This window comes from Taeniopygia guttata, chromosome 3, assembly GCF_048771995.1.
Source record: "Taeniopygia guttata chromosome 3, bTaeGut7.mat, whole genome shotgun sequence".
In the NCBI taxonomy this organism is placed as follows: domain Eukaryota; kingdom Metazoa; phylum Chordata; class Aves; order Passeriformes; family Estrildidae; genus Taeniopygia; species Taeniopygia guttata.
Genome location: NC_133027.1, coordinates 7,680,025 through 7,697,228, shown reverse-complemented (window position 1 = coordinate 7,697,228; position 17,204 = coordinate 7,680,025). Strand labels below are relative to the sequence as shown.

The following is a 17,204-nucleotide window of genomic DNA, read 5'->3' as shown; positions in this document are numbered from 1 at the left end:
AAAAGGCAATGGGCACAGACTGAAATACAAGGCACTCAAAATTAAGGAAAATAATTTATTGTTTGCATCCAAGCACTACAAGAGGTCCCCAGGCATCACACACAGCCCCCATTCTTAGAGATGTTCAAAACACAATTGGACAAAGCCTTGAGCAACCAGTTCTGAAGGGAGCTAGACTAGAACATCTCCAGTGGTTCCCTCTAACCACTGTCATTTTGAGATTCTATAATCAGAAAACTATTTATATCAGACTTCTGACATTCCAAGTTCCCACCAGAATACTTGCACTTTTCTCAAAATACACAGTTGAAGATTGAAATATTTTAAATTGTGGCAGAACTTCCCCAAATAGATTCTCAGCAACTTCTAGTAATTCAATACTTTTAAAACTCATCTATATAGTGAGACACAATCCACATGGCTGTACCTTCAACAAGGGAAATGGGAGTTGCAGATGAAATGTAACTCAGAAATGTGTATCAACATGCCTTCAAACAGAAAATTACTTATTCACCACATTTACAACAGCCCATCTGGTCCAGTCAAATTAACAAAATATTTAAAATACATCAGAAAAATTAAATTAATCACAAAATAACAGTTAAGTAAAAAACTAAATCAAGTTTTATACAAAATATAAAACCTCAGAAAACAAACCAACACATAATAATCCAACTCTCACTCGCTACTGTACTAGCCCTGGGCAGGACCCTAAATTTGACAAGGCTGCTGCACTGTCTGCAGTCCTCTCTGTTTTTAGAGAAGATACTTGACAATAATTTCTTTTAGAGTTCTAAGGCTTGTCATCTGAATTAACCTTTTTGCAGCTCTTTTCTAAAACACTGTTATAAAGCCCCTAAAAACAGTAATAACTGATCAGGAAAATAATGTTATGATTGGTGATTCTTTCCTTAGATTCCTCTAAGGGAAAACATTAATTCAAGTTCAAACAGCAGAAAACATGCAATTATTTTCAGAATTATTGAAAAGTACGGTTTTATCCTGTTTAAATAAAATACTTTAATATTTTTCTTGTTACTCTGATTGTGCAATACATTATAGACTTTTAAAAAATAGTATTTCATGACCATAAAAAAATTCCAATCTCCCTCCAAAATAATCCCTCTTCAGAAATCCCTTCTCCAAACTTACATTTCTTCCATTTAAACAATCACAATCCACAGTTTCATTTTCTGCTATTTGAGCTCCCCACAATCTGCTCAGTTCGGCTCTCACTCTTCTCTAGCCTATCCTCCAAGTACCCTTTTAAGACCATTTCTCTTCCTCATTTCTAGTCTCTGCTGAACTGACCACATCAATCTTCAAGGGTGCCCATGCACTACTTGAATCTTTTCTGCAGGTTTCTGATTGCTCATCAATTCCTGGTTCTCTCTCTTGATTACTAGATGCATCACATCCCTCCTGGACTAGTTACCTTTCCCAGACTCAGCCTTAAAAGGCAGATTTTCATTTGATCGTAGACTCAAACACCACTAAACTTCAATTTTTCTTGCCTTCCAAGCTAGATCACGAAAATACCAACAGGCTCAGTTCCTTAACAGTAACTTTGTTGTTTGCACAGAGACACTGGCAATTTCCTGCAGCTGATGGCTCGAGTTTTCAAACAACTGCTGCTGCCTCCACAACAGAGGGGAAGCGGGAGAGGCACCGGAGCTGCTTTGGATGCGAGTCACCAGCGAGGGCTGCTCTGCCCCTTCCCAAGGGATGTCCAGCTTGGAGGTCTATAAACCCACCGTCTGCTGCTCAGCATGCACAGCCAGCAAAGTGCTCTGCAGGGCAGCCAGAGGGAAAATCTCCATCCTGGACTTCACAGGAAATTTAAAAAAATTAATTGGGAATCCCTTCCCTACACACTCTGTTTTGCACAAGCTGCCAAATGAATAAAGAACAGCTTGGATCCACATCATCAATTTATTATATAACAATTTATTCTAACCATAATTCTGTACAATTGACTTTAATTCCTTTAACGGAAGAAATTACAGCTTCGGGAAATAAAATCATACACCTCTAATTAATTAAACCATTTGACATCAACACTATCATTCATATATAAACAATGTTCATCTCTGGGCAGTTATCACCATGCCTAGAAAATGATTTCTCATCAAGGAAAAGCACCATGAAGGAGAGCACAAATACCAAAATGAAAATTTGTCCACTTCAATCAGTTTGCCATCAATCAGCAATAATCAATAATGCTACTAATAATATATTAATAATGGACTCCACATCTTCAGCAGGAAAGCCAAGTGCAACTATCAGCATATCCCCCATACTCACTCTCATAATCTTTATTTTCTTTATAATGAAAGTATCTGCTATGTATTCACCTGTTCCAGTAAACTTAGCTCTTGAAAACAATTAGCAGTGCCCCTGATTACCCACACAAACCTCACAATTCTAGAGATTTCGATCACTTAACTGGATTAATTCAGTAGGCTCCAGGAAGTGTATCTCAACATCCTCCAGTAATGGTTACAGACTGTTGAAAACCATTGCCATAAAGGAAAATACAGTTAAACTTGCAACCTCTTCTCCAGCTTTCAGCATGACGCCGAATGTATTGAAGGCAGGAATTCAATGTAGTGCAAGTGAGAGACTATTAAGCAATGTAGAGGTATTTACCTGCTAATACACAGAGTAAACAAACCTGAAAACTCATCAAACCACTGAGTTGTCTTATACTGAAAACAGTCTTTTACAACAAAAAATGCAAAATACTCATACTGCATTAGAAAAATAATTATTCTTCATCACAAAAACAGAAAACCTGCTTCTTTACAACTTCTTGGGCAGAGATTTTATGTACTCCTAGAAGCAGTATTTCTTAGTTCCATGTGTTTCATGCCTAAAATTACTTCTGGAAATAATCACTAAGCAGCAGTAGAGACCATTTCAAATGTCTGCCATTGAAAGGACCTCTAATTTTGCACAATTATCCCCCAAGGTACTTACATGCACATTTATTTGCAGAGTTGGGCCACACGGCCATGGTGGGCTTTTGCTTGCTCCGAAATGCCTCTTCAACTCTGGTTTCTGTTTTCCGTACAGTGGAACCGTGAGGATTTACCTGTTCTGCTGGCACTGAGAAGCCTGCATGCAAAAGACAACCATACCTATTTAAATAAACCAAGCTGCAGGACCCTACTGTATCAAAGAAGAAACTTGGAACACCATACTGCAATAGGAATAGATCCATTAATATTTAGCTGGACATTCAAAATAAAGATTTGCAGTAAGAATAGTTTGTTTCTGCTGACAGAACAACTTACTGGCTGCATGGTTTTAAACTGTCAGCTCTGATGGATTAGAAAAATGTGACTGCCTCTCACACTCTTTGGGTCCCCAAAGATTGACCCTTCTATTCATATTTCCTTTACAAGCAAATTTTTACTGACCATTTCAATCTTATCCTTATTTTAAACAGTTTTAAAATAAGTGGCAATTCATAATGGCATTGTATGCCATATCAAAAAGAGTATCTGAATAAGAACCTTCTTGTATTGTCACTGTGATCTATGTTATGTAAAATGGATCCATTTCAGAGTCAATATGAGCTCTTAAATTAAGAAAATGCAATTCTGCTTTTAACAAAAAGTGTGGTTTGCTTCCTGTAATATTTAATCTCATAGCTTCTACTGCTTTGTAGGTTTTTTAATTAAATTCTAAAAAAGCAAACTTTCATATTGGTTAAGTACATTTTAAAGACATAAATTACTATCTAAAGTTCTGTATGTGTGAACTATTTCCTACCCATCCACTAAAATGGTCTTCAAAATGTTATACCACATCTCCAATAGAAACCAGAACCAAGTGATCAAGAGCTGAAAAGAAGGTCCAAAACTGATGGATGCAGAAATTAAAAAATTCACATATAATCTCTCATCTCACAATTAATAATTACAGCATAGGTTTCTAGGTACTATTATAAAAATTTCAAACTGCATACCAAACATACTTCATTACTCAAAACAACTATCACTTCTACCTTTTAGTAGCTGCAAATTTCAGCAGTCTAGAACATAGATAGTTGGTTCTTATTTACCAACTTAAAACTTGCTGTCCTTAGGCTTAACATTCAACAACAGCGCCTCATTTCAGTAATAGAGGAACAAGAAATTCTAGTTTGACTTCTACGTACTGATTTTATTGTACAGTTTATGTGCAGTACTTTTGAGACTGGTCACCAATCAGAGTACTAAGTAAAAATGGCAGATGTGTGGAAAACAAAATAAAACAAATAAACAAAAAAAAAAATTTTAAAATCCCCAAAACAAAGCCAAACCACAACCACACCCCCCCAAAAAAAAGTCATGTAGAAAATATTTTCCATTTTAGAATTACAAAAGATTGCTAAGTAACTTGCTGAAAAAATTGTGAAGAAAATGGATATGGAGTTTTTTCAATTTTTTCATCCCTTGCTTAAACTGCTCTGAAACAGGATACATTTCAAATTCTAGACAAGCAGAATGTGTCTTGCTGAGGCTGTTCTTTAGAGTAAAATGAGAATAATGGCAGAACTGATCAGCATTCACATCCTTTCCATCCACTACAATGACCAGTGCCAAGACTCCTGACACCATGCAGGTGTTCTGCACCATCTAAATCTTTGACACAACTCCTGATCCCTTGTGATTGCCTTCCAGTGTGAGGCTTCCTCAGACCTCAGGACTTTGATATATTTTCCTCTGTTCATAAACAGTTAAATTAACACAGCTTCTTCCATGCATTCCAAGTCTTTTGGACTTGCTTTGGGTAGTATTCCTTGCTAACCCAGTCAGTGATCTTGCCCTTGCACATTCTAAAGCTGGACCAACTTGCAGAGCTCAGTTGTCATTGAAACCACCAAGTGTGGTCCAGAAGCACAAGCATCTTCAAGTGTCACCTGCAGTACCTGTGACACTCTAACAGTTTGCATGCCAATGTACTGAATCCACTTTGAATCCTGCCATTCCTGTCTGTGAGTTGTTCTATCCCACAAACTGGTGCTGCTCATCATGCACCTGTACCTGAAGGCCCTCTCACACCAATGGTACCTGCTTTTTCTGATTTAACAAGTTCACTGCATGATACCATCAGCCTTAATCCTGACTTAAGACACTGCCCTTCTTTCAACAGTCTGCAGGCTTTGTCTCCAGAAATATCTTTACTGGGCCACTGCCACAAAAAGGAGGGCAGCATTCCAGTTCTTGCAAACTTGCAAGAAAGGACTACAAGCCATGGAGTCATTCTCTGCCACAAAGAGCTCTTACAAACATTTACTTTAACCTCGGAAGCAATAACCTTTAACAGTCATGGGGACTTGGATAATTAACTGAGCACAGCTCACAGCACGACACTGCAGCCAGAATTGTGAATATTCTTGTAGTTCTAATAGAAAAGTACAGAGGAGAAATGAAGGCATTATATTAGCTCTGTTTTACAGCCACAGAGAATTACAATTGGTTCATTTATCCACAATTCAAGACACACATTGGAAGCTTGCACAAAATTAGACAAAAACAGGCACGACTGAATAGGAAAACACAAAGAATTCTATCTGTTTTAATCTGAAGGAGAGAAAGCCTATAGATACTTGCATAGTTCAAAGAAGTTTATTAATAAAGAGTCTTCTAACAACAGAAGTATTTCAAGAATCTGCAGCTAAAAGGTAAGAGCAGCCAATTCAACCTAGAAATCAAATAATGGAGCTTTATACCAAAGCAGGAAACAACTTGCCAAGGTAAAGCTGGAATTATTGAAATCAACGATCCCTAAATCAGCATGAAATTTTGTTCTAATGCTATAGTTCAGTGATTTTCAACCTTTTTCAACTTTAAAAACTTTAAAACTTTTCCATGGAGGTACACTCTTTTTATGTAAACAGAGCACTGCTGCCATACTAGGAATATGTTTGGATTTTTGATAACTTTCCCTGGTCACTTTAGAAGCTATACGAGACTTGCAAGGGTTGTTTATTAACCAAAAAAATCAAAATGTTACCTCCAAAACTACACTTGTAGTAACTAAAAATCCAGTGGTTTAAAGGCTATTCTCCCTTATCATAATTCTTATTATACTGTACTACAGGCACTTTCAGACCACAGCTCTGTTCCACCACATCCACATCAGAAGTTAGTACAGCAACCCTAGTATTACTGGTTCAGCAGGTTCTGTAGTACTGTCTGTAACAGCAGGCAATGCATCCTTCTTCTTGAAAGGATGATAATGTCTTATCAGTTCAGCTCACAAAATAGGAAGAAAGTAAAAAGGTTTCAAGCTCAGTCACTCTTTAACCTGCACTGTCTGAATCCGACATGCTTTATTTCATATTAAATTTAAAATTTTTATGGAGATCTGTAATTTCTATCCCATATATGTACAGAAGCTTTTCTTGCTGCCCACGTCCCTGGCCAGATTGAATTCTCTCAGAGCTTTAGTCTTCCTAACTTGATCCCTGGCTGCTCAGTTCCTCTGTAGTTTTCCCAGGCTACCTTTCTCTGTTTCCACTCTGCAGGCCTCACTTTTGTGTTTAAGTTAATCCACAATCAACTTGTTCCTCCACACAGGCCTCCTGATGTGTTTACCTAACCTCTCTTTGTTGGGAAACATAACTCCTGAGTTTATTAACGAGCTGTTCTGGGCCCCTCTTCCCTCCAGGGCTTTATCCCACGGGACTCTACCAAGTAGATCCCTGAACAGGCTGAAGCCTGCTCTCCTCAAGTCCAAGGTACTGAACTTTGCTGTGCACCCCTCTTGCTGCCCTTAGGGTCTCAACTCCCTCCACTGCAAGGTCAGCGCAGCCCAGCTGCTCTTGAGGTTCCCATTCCTCACCAGCCCCTCCTTGTTGGTGAGAACAAAGGAGCACAGCACCTCTTCTTGGTGCCTCCTCTGTGACTTGGAGAAGGAAGTTGTCCTCTACTCATTCCAGAAACCTCCTGAATCACTTCTGCCCTCTGTGTTGTCCCTTCAATACATACTGGGGTGGTTGAAGCCCCCCTACAAGGTCCAGGGCTTGTGAATATGAACCCATTCCTACCTGTCTGTAGAGCGTCTCTGAATGTGTTGTTTTATGATAACTGAAGTTAAACATACCTCTTTTTCGTCTTGCTTCCTTGATTTCTTCACACATCTTATTAAATTCTGGATCCAGTTCAGCAGCAATGATAGCATGAGCAGTGTCCTTCAAAGTACATGCTCTATGTCTAATTATTTTATCTAGAAAACAGGACAGTACACTTTTTTACCACAATTACAAAAATTCCTTAGCATTTCTGTGTTGGCTTGTATTGCATATTACAACAGTGATACAAATAGAAGTAACTGGGAAAAATTACAGATGTCTGAAAATGCAGAGTAATCAATACCACAGCACACTCAAAAATCACAACCCAGCTATTAAAGAGATATAGGTGTTTTCAGAAGTTTAATCTGTTACTTTAATCCACGGTGGTATCTATAAATAAATGCAAACAGTAAATGATGAACACACCTAAATCAACTTGCCATAAGGTGTAGCCAGGTTCCATAGGCAGATCTACACAGTATAATGGAGTAGCGTTCAAAGAGTCCCAAAGTAACAAGAGACTTGTCCAGGAATTAATTTAAACACTAGGGTCTAGGAATATTCACAGTTACATTGCCTGCAAAATCACACTGGACATCATCTGCATCTGTAAGGTAGACCTGGCTCACTTATGTTCCTTCCCTGTTGGTTTTTTTTTTTTTAACCTGAAATTATTTCTTAATTATTATTTAACAACTGATCAAAATTGTGCTAAAACACATTATTTTATTCCTTATATTGAATAGCTGTTTCTCATTTTAATTCATTAAAAAAAATGGAAAGAAACAAGCCTTGAGTGTGCTACATTTTCAAGCCTATTTGGGGAACAGAACAAATTGCCCATGCTGGAAGCCTAAATGCAATTCAGGAAAAAACAGACCAGCTCCCCTACCTTTGAAACACACAAAACAAATTATTCCACCACTGAAATTTGAAAAGTAATCATAGCTTAATAACTAAGCTCATATATGGAGAAATTTAACATCTAGAATGTAGCTTTTCAATTAAATATCCAACTCATTGTTTGACTTCACTACTAACATATTTAATTCGTCAATCCATCCATACTGAATTACTTTTTACCAGCTGTTGCAGGTACTTCACCAGTAACCATCATCATTAATGTCCAGAACATATTCTACAGCCAGCAGATTTAATGTTTTAGTAATCTTTAAAAATAACAATTAAGAATAACACTAAATACTCATTTCACAAGATTTGTAATTCTAGAAACAGCAGCTTTTACAACTGGAAAAACTACTGAGTGAAAGAGACTATCCAGTGTCTAGCTCAAGAATCCAACATTTTCTGGGGAAAACTACTGTCCATTAAATCTATTGAAAGTTGGAAGGTTTTCCCCACATATTTGTGAAGCATTATGTTTTATGATCACAAAAACCCCCAGACTGAATTCATTCCAGATGTAATTTTGAGATATTAAACGTCAAAGTTTTAGTCAGATAATAAAGTTTAAGAAGTCCTTGCAAAGGAGGAAGGGAAATAAAAAGGAATCAAGCTGGGTTGTTGGACTGAACCACTACCTTCCTCTAATCCTGTGCTGGGCAAGAGTTTGCCCCAGACAGTGCTTCAGTGAGGCACTCATGTCCAACTTACAATGGTTATGTTGCCATGCCTTCAAGAACATTTCCCAGTCAAACAGTGGAGCAAGAAAACCCCAATCTGTCTTACTACAGAACTTGTCTGAAATTTTATAGTAAAGTACCAGGGAAAAAAAATCACCAAACAGCCAGTTTTTGATAGCCAGACTGCAGATAAAATCAGCCAGTCTGGTTGTTCCTTTGCTTTCCCAACTTAACAACAGGACAAAAGTGGGTACAGTATGACCCTTCTGCAAGCAGAAACAAGCTTGTATGTCCACCTTTAAAGAATGTGAACATTTATAAGTTAATATTCATTTAATGAATATATCTGAATGCATGGAATGCTTCCTCTGAACAGCCACAATGTGCTGTTTCAGGTGTGTTCACACAACAGCCCAAGAAATTCTGGACGCCAGAAGAGCAATACATGCTCAAAACTGAGCCCAGAAAGAGCCAGATCAATTTCTCCCAGTTCAGTTCTGACAGCAAGGAAAATCAAAATATCCCTCAACACGTGCTCTTCAGATACACTCTGAATGCCAAGTGCCCATCAAGGGCTTTAATTAGTTCACATCAACTGCACATTACAAGTCCTCAAAAGTGTGTTATCAAGAACACAAAATAAATGGACTTTTCTGAAAGAAAAGAGTGGATCATACACTGAAGAAAAAGTTAATCTTCTACAAGTATGAACTGGGTTAAAAAGGCAGTGTGAAACTACAGCAGACTATACAGTATAGCAGACTATACTGTATCTAATCCACACAAAAGACTTGTAAAATGCCTCAGAAAACCAAAAATTTGAGAAGAAAAACACAGAAAACTCAGGCTTTAACCTGCTAAAGCAATTTCACAAGATGCCATGAAAAACTTTCTAACACATTGAACCATATTTGTAGATGACCCTGATCTCCAAGTACCACATATATTAAACAGAACTCTGCATTAAAAGGGTGCTTTGTGTTGATGTTTTGTTGATGATTCTTGAAGCTGCCAGCTGCAAGGCTTTATTTTGGCAATGTGCACTGTAAGACAGCCCTAGCAAAGAGCACACAAGATCTTCTATCCTTAGTTTGGAGCGTGAACAGCTTTTACATTCATTTCAGTCTACAAATTCCTTTTTAATTGAAAGCATCCCATCACACTTTGTCAAGACAATACTGTCTAATCTCTCCTAATCAGCTGCAACTGACTTCCTTGCCTGGTGATTTATCCTGTTTTATTTCTATCCCCAAATACGCAGATTTTGATTTCTGTGTATGAATTTCGTGTTCCAAGCTAACATGGAAATACAGCAGACCACTGCCAGATTGTGTGCAGATTCTCTACAGAGCTCTCCAAATTACAGTGGGGTTTTGGTGCCTATACAAAGTCTAGATACCCAAAAGGACCTATCAAATTTGAAAGGAAACTACAAAACATAATTTATTAGAAAACAGCTCTGAATGCTGCAGTTTTCCTGCTCTTCTAAATGTCCCCAGTGCACTGTGCACTCCATGACTTAGAATACTAAAAGCACAGACCCCTAGGACTTGCTTATCCTAATTATCACAAAGCACGCAGCTTATTTAAATGCCTGAACAGCAGCAGAATACAGAATTAAGTACCAGGCTTTCAGGTCTAGGTAGGCCAAAAAGAAGTAGGTTCTTACCTCCAGGATCTTTGTCTGGATTATACTCCAATGCATTGCTGCAGATCAGGTCAATGTCTGTTAGAAAATCCTTGGCTGTTAAGTAATTGTGTTTATCAATTTTGGTTATTACTGTTGACAGGTCCATTGGCTCTTTGATAACCTCAAGGTAATCTGAAACCTATAAACAAACAGCACACAGAAATGACAAAGGACCTATTGAATACTGACAATCACATCTTTATACTTGGATTAATTCCACATGCTTAGCTCTAAGATATTACTACACATTTTGATTTCTAAGCAAATTTATGCTAAAAATTGAAGTTTTATCAGCCTAAAAACATAGGACTTCCAAATCTGCTTTTCCTTCAGGAGCTCACCAATTTATCTTTCAAAATTAATTAAACAGTATTTTTGAAGTAGTACAACTTAATGTAAATGCATTTTTCATTTTAGACTAATTTTGTTATAGATTTTTATGGTGCTATAACACTGTCATGGAACTAAGAAGGCAAAACCCATCAGTCTAACTTGAAGCCCTAGGAAAAATTAGGGAAGGTCTATTTTGTTCACTCTGTAGGTAAAGTTCTCATTAAATTTAACAGCCAAATTATCAGCTTTTAAATACCTACTATTAAATAGTTTCTTCAATCACTTGTTAAACAAAGAAAAGTCAGGTTTTATTGATTGCAGATGTTAGATTGGCTGCATAGAAGGATAAGCTAAAGAAAAAGCTTTGTGTCACAGTTCACTATGAATTAGATCATAACTGGAGATTCAGCAACCAGTGGGGCACACTAAAAACTGTTTAACATAATTCATGATACCATAAGGGTCTCAGCCTTAATAGCCAAATGCATCAGCACAGCTGCTGTAATGAAGTTCACCCAAAAAAATCAATGAATTTGTTATTAACTTCACAGAAAAAAAAACCAAAACTATGTATCAATGTTTCATTGTGATTCAGATTACTTAATTAAAAACACTGGCAGCCTCTAAAACAGTCCTGCATTTTTTTCTTTTGAAATCCACATATGAAGGTCACTATCAAAGCACTTAGGAGTTAAATACATATTCAGGTCAAGCCATAATGGCTCTATAAGAAATTATATATATATATATATATATGTATATATATATATAATATAGTGCCTGCAGATATATATCACATCATAAACTAACATTAATGCATTATTTCAGTGGACAGCAAACAAACCTAATTCCTTAAATACAGACATTGAAATTCATATAGACAAATTAAAATAGCAAAAAATTTATTTTTGTCTCCCTTTATGGAAACATGATAGTATCTGGTTCAGGGATTGGAAAGCTAAGCCATAGGCTTCCTTTTCTTGTTAGCACAGCATCAGAAAATCTTCACAGGGAGCTCTAAATATTGCTGCTGATTTAGTCAGGAAAATTCTTGACTTACCACACAGCAGCATTCTCTGCAATGCAAGTAGGAGTGAAATAAACCTAACACATTTTTTAAGGAAGTCAAGGAGACAAGCTGTTGTAGAAAAAGAAAGGCTAGTCCTGTGCTTAAATGCAGCAGGTGGGACAAAAAGGATTACATTTTATTTCTGGTGCTGTGATATATTACCAGGGTTCTGGCAAGCCTTCAAATAACAAATACACATTTTTATTCTCTTCATCTACAAAACATGGACAGTTGTTCTTTCTCTACATGCCCTTAATCATATAAGTTTAGACAACAAATTCTTGACAGAAAGGAAGCACCTTCACTGTAAGTATGAAGAGTTTCTACAATAATGGACCTCCCAGTTTCACAAGAAAAATTAAACCAAATTACTGCTGAAACCATGTTCATACTGTAGGTTGCCACATTAAACAGCTCACCAGGCTTTCAAAACCAGTCAGCTATGGAACATTATGGAAAACTCAAATTAAGAGAGGACTGCATCAAGCCCATAAATGATCTGTGTTCCATCCTGCAAGGAATTTACACTCCAGATCTGCTTTATACAATGCTGGTCTTCTGATGTCCCATATTCATCTTTTAATGTCTTCCTAAAGAGATGCTTCTCTCTTCAGAAGCAATCAGGGATTTTTTTTTTTTTTTCAGTTAGTAAGCCTGCAAAGCTTGCAGGTGGCCAGCATCCGATCTCAAAGTCAGACCAAACACAATCCTATTCATCCAGCAGCCCCTGAAAACAGATTTGCAGATCGAACTGTCTCATCAGTTAGGTGTGTACAGTCCATAATCAACCAGTTAATGCCTTATAATGTGCTACTATGTGTGATTAATGGCATCCACAAGCATTATTGCTGAAATTACACAACACTATTAATGCTGAATGCATTACAGAACACAGATCACTTTCCCAATACTATCATGTCTATGATTACAGTGCCATAAAAGCTTTTATTAAAGAATTATATTTATGGTTTCAAGTATTTCAGAAGCACTGGCAAGGATAGGAGTGTTGGCATTTTAAAATGCTCATTTCATTTATAAAATGCACAGGAATGCACGAGGTTTTTCCAAAGGGCACTGGCAATAGAACATGTTCCAAATTCTTGCCTCATAGACAATGGGGTTGTACCACCAGCTAAAAATCAGGATCTTAGATTGGACAGATCATGGATCAAACATCTATTTTTCTAATTTATTTAACCATTTCCTTTTTAAAAATTTGCATTCTTTTTCTAGTATTTTCAACTTCATTGTTTGCACATTACTGAAACAAGACCTCTTCAATATCCACCGGTTTGCTGAAGATGTTAAAGCGTTTGTCTGTGGCCAGCCTCTTGGTGACATCCCTGAGGAACAAGCGCAGCTCCCGCAGGGTGTTCTCCTCCTGGTCCTCCATCCGCTGCTTCTCCGCCTCCGACAGTTCCCGGGCAGGACACGGCAGCGCCAGAGGAAGAACTTCCAGGGCACGAAGAGCTAGGGAAAAGAACAGGAAATCAGACAATGGAAACATTACCAGTACAGTGGCTCCTCGCATTATGCCACTCCAAATTTCATTATATGTATTCAGTATGCATCGTGGATCTAACTGTCACTGCATCCTTGACCCCACAGCTCTCCATCTTCAACAACTGTTAACTGTAACTATGACATTTATTCTGGGCACTGATTAATGCTGTCACATGGTAACTAAACTAACTGTTAATTACCCACGCCTCTTTAAAAAGGAAAGTAACACAAAATAAAACATTAGGATCACATTATTATTGGATTTACTGTAACTTAGTTTACCAGCCTGTTTCCTTCTTGGTGGGGGCATTGCTGCCTCATCAAGAATTAAGCCTTTGAAAAATCGCAATCTGTCTTCTTCACTTGGTCTTTGAATATAAAAAACCTCTTCATACTGGATTCTGAAAATACATTTCAACTAAAAAAAAAAAAAGAAAAGCCATAAGAAAAATGAGCCCCCAATGGAAAAGACATGAACAATGACCATATCGTAATACTAGTCACAAACTTTTCAAAACCAGCCACAGGACAAGAGATGGTAAACTCTACCTAAAGCTGTGCTCACAGAAAATGAACACTTGTGATTCTCACTGAATTCTCTATAGTAACAAAACTTGCAGTATCCCATGATCCTAACAATAGCCGACTTTGTAGTAACGGGAGAGTAAAGGGGCAGGAGAAAAAAAATCAAAGAAAATGTTAAGGAAAAAAAAAAACAGGAATCCTCCCCTAATCAGAGCCTCAGAAAATGTAAAGCTCAAGGTCAAGCCTTTAGACTAAATCTGCATTTAATTATAATGGAGTCATTTGTCAAAAAGAACAATTGGCATAATGAACAATTTTGTCTTCTCAGCAGAGTTGTACGGAGCTTATGAAAATCAGTAATACGGACATACATCCCTCACTAAGGAAAATTACTAACATTCAATAATTATTACATCTTCTGTCTGACATATTTTAAATTAAGTTAGAAAGCCACTACAAAACAAATTATTTTACATTACTAAAACATTCAAAAGAGCACAGAACCCCCTAACAATGCCTCCTTCCATGATAAACTTACCTCTTCAGGCAAGTCACTAAACATGGACTCAGAGGTAGACAGTAGAAATATAGGTGAGAAAGATGGTATATCTTGCAGCAAAGTTAGGAAAGTAGCTCTCACAGTTTCACTGACAGCTTCCCACCAATCACCAATATGAGGCATGTAAACTATACTTGGTACTGTTCTTCGAGCTTCACGAAAGATCTAATTAAAAGAAACAGTTGTATTTCAGCTAAGGAACTAATTGTTACCATCAGCTGTGAGTAACAAAGTTCTTGAACATTAAGAGAATGATTCATATTTGTGGCACTTTATAGACAAATGTTCCAGCAGAATAGAATTATCTAAACACTTTCTAAACAAGCATTTGTGACTCTTAGCTACAGCATTCAATTATTTTAAGTCAATGTGCCAGGGAGACTACAAAGCAACTACTTTGTTTCAAAAATATGTATCTTTTAAAAACTTGCTATGACTGAACAATCAAGATGAATATTAAACTGTTTTGCAATTCATGCAATACTCACCAAAAGCTATTTGGAAATGTAAAACACTTAAAACTGAGCAAATGAACCTAGAACAACAGCACACCAATCCATGCACAAGTTAATAAAATGAGTATCAGGCACTGAATACCCAGATTAAACTTACATAGTACTAGGTATGTGATGAGGGGGCAGGTTAAAAATGTAATTGCATTCACTAGTCACTAGAGAGATTTCCATCACCCTCTAGAGACCTCTTTACTTTAAACAGGAAAATAGAAGGAGCCTGTGAAAACCTGGACTTTAAGTTACATTCCAGCTGACTGCCTTTATATTGATACAAGCAGAATTAAATCATTGACTCATTACAAGGGAATCTGAAGTATCACCTGTGCACATGATTCTTCAGGCGTTTTGGCACTGACTGAATAAAGAGCTGGTAGGTCCAGCCTGTGTACGGAGAATTTTTCCAGGGTGTGCAATAGTGCTGGAGCAAGGTGCGAAGTCTGACCTGAACCTCTTTCCCCGGAGAGCAGTAACCTTGGTCTGTAAGAGGTTGGCTGGTGATAAGCTGACCTGCAACAGAACATAACAACAGCCAATTAACATACCAGTGTTATCAATAGATGGATATATAGGAGATATTTTAGAATCCATAAGACTTTCAGTAATGGGTAATAGCTTCCTACAACAGCCTAAAAAGATCAACTGACTCGACTACCCCTGAATACTGCTTCAGGTGCCAATAACTCAGGATTTCTCTTATCTTGGGTTTCACAACCGTTTAACTCAAACTCATCTGTGTGAAGCTATGCATATATTAAATTCATTGCAATTTTCATTATAACCAGTTTATTTAAAACTAATTCCTTGATCATACAAAAAAGACTTACTGAACATCCAGTAAAGACAGCAATTTAATCATTCTAGTTCAGTCCTAACTACTAACATATCTCTTCAGTAGCCTCAGGAATCCCAGGCCAATCTTTTCATCCCTAAGTGCTCCCCAAGATTTTCAAGAACCAATGAACATTTCAATAGTTTACTTATTTAAGGAAAAAGACATGAAGTAGGGTTAAATAACATCACTATGCATAGTGTATTTTAGCCTATTTGTACACTTCTAATCAGTAGACTTCAGGACAGAAGGAAGACTTCAAAGAAAAACTGCAAAGGTAAACTTATTTTTTTGGGGTTTTTTTTGTTGCGAAGAAACTCTAAGCAGTCCATAGAAAGGGTTTTGGAATTTTATGTTTGTTTCTTTCTCTTGGGTGTTTTTACCTACTTTTATGGCCAAACGATATATGAAGAAAAATGCATTCAGTTTTCCCATTAAAATTATTTTCCATTATAAAACAAGAAAGCTTTTAATTCATTTGCATTTTCTCTCATTAAGGCATTCCTATCTGCCCATCAATGAACTCAGGCAGTGGAACAAGACTTGCTAGTATTACTTCATGTTAAACATTTTGGGACAGTAATGAACATTGCTGACCTTTGGCTTTCAGTTCTGGTGGAGGTGGTTACACACACAGGTAACAATCAGAAATGCTCAGAAAACAAGACAGGCTTACATACTTTGCAAAAATAAACAAAGTCGTGAAATTCTTTTATTTAAAGACACACGTCCATACAAATATGTACTGTTGTTTTGGGTTTGGCTTTCCCCTTCCCAACCTCACAACAAAAGCTTAAATTTGGCATTAGAATACTCAACTATGTCACTCCAACTCTTTGAACTTTAAACCTTATTTTTAAGCTTAGATATCCACAAATTTTGTTCTGATAATTATTTAGCATAAAAATTTTAACAGTTTTCCACAAGATGGCTCTATTAAACAGTGCCACTAATGCACAGCTTTTCTAACTTCATTTCTTTATTCAGCAAACTCCTTGCAGAAACATAAAGTAGTCTAAAACTATTCTTAACACAAAACCAATAAATGTTAATTATTGTTAATTACTCTAGCCAGTTCAATTTATACAGAAAACAGCCATCCAAATTTCACGTGTATTTTCTAAATTCCTGTTTTCCTGAACCTTTTCATGAAAAACAATTAAAAAAGGATATTAGAAATGCCGAATACCATCATTATGCATGATGCTTCCAAACAGCTGCATACACAGAAGCTCAACTGTACTTTGGACCAAAAAAAAGCACACAAGCCCTTCAAAATATTCCTACACACATCTCTTCTCAGCTCTTAATCCTTCCAACCAAAGTAGTTTGTTAAAATTGAAAATGGCTGTTAGCATCTTTATTCCTAATCTACATTTTGAAAACCATTTCTGATTCCAGTGTGTAGGATGTGACCTTTCCCAAGAACACCCCCACATCTAAACCTCCTGTCTGTGCACTTACATGTTTCCACTGCAGAACACCACTGCCATCCCAAAGCAAAAGAACAACTTTTTCAGCCCTCCTGA

The 17,204-nt window shown here is 37.0% G+C and overlaps 1 protein-coding gene across 5 annotated transcripts in view; it reads right to left on the bottom strand.

The window, feature by feature from the left end:
• The window catches only part of ATAD2B (ATPase family AAA domain containing 2B), a 75,323-nt gene that overhangs the window by 16,811 nt on the left and 41,308 nt on the right, over positions 1–17,204 (bottom strand). For 4 of the 5 annotated variants that reach the window (XM_072926318.1, XM_030269447.4, XM_030269449.4 and 1 more), the window contains 7 exons: positions 15,167–15,353; positions 14,311–14,496; positions 13,530–13,665; positions 13,018–13,214; positions 10,322–10,481; positions 7,099–7,221; positions 2,980–3,117 (listed from right to left, as the gene is read on the bottom strand). In XM_072926318.1, the coding sequence (XP_072782419.1) occupies positions 2,980–3,117; positions 7,099–7,221; positions 10,322–10,481; positions 13,018–13,214; positions 13,530–13,665; positions 14,311–14,496; positions 15,167–15,353 (1,127 nt within the window). The remainder of the gene's footprint in view (positions 1–2,979; positions 3,118–7,098; positions 7,222–10,321; positions 10,482–13,017; positions 13,215–13,529; positions 13,666–14,310; positions 14,497–15,166; positions 15,354–17,204) is intronic. The other variant, XM_030269448.4, reaches the window with a different exon arrangement.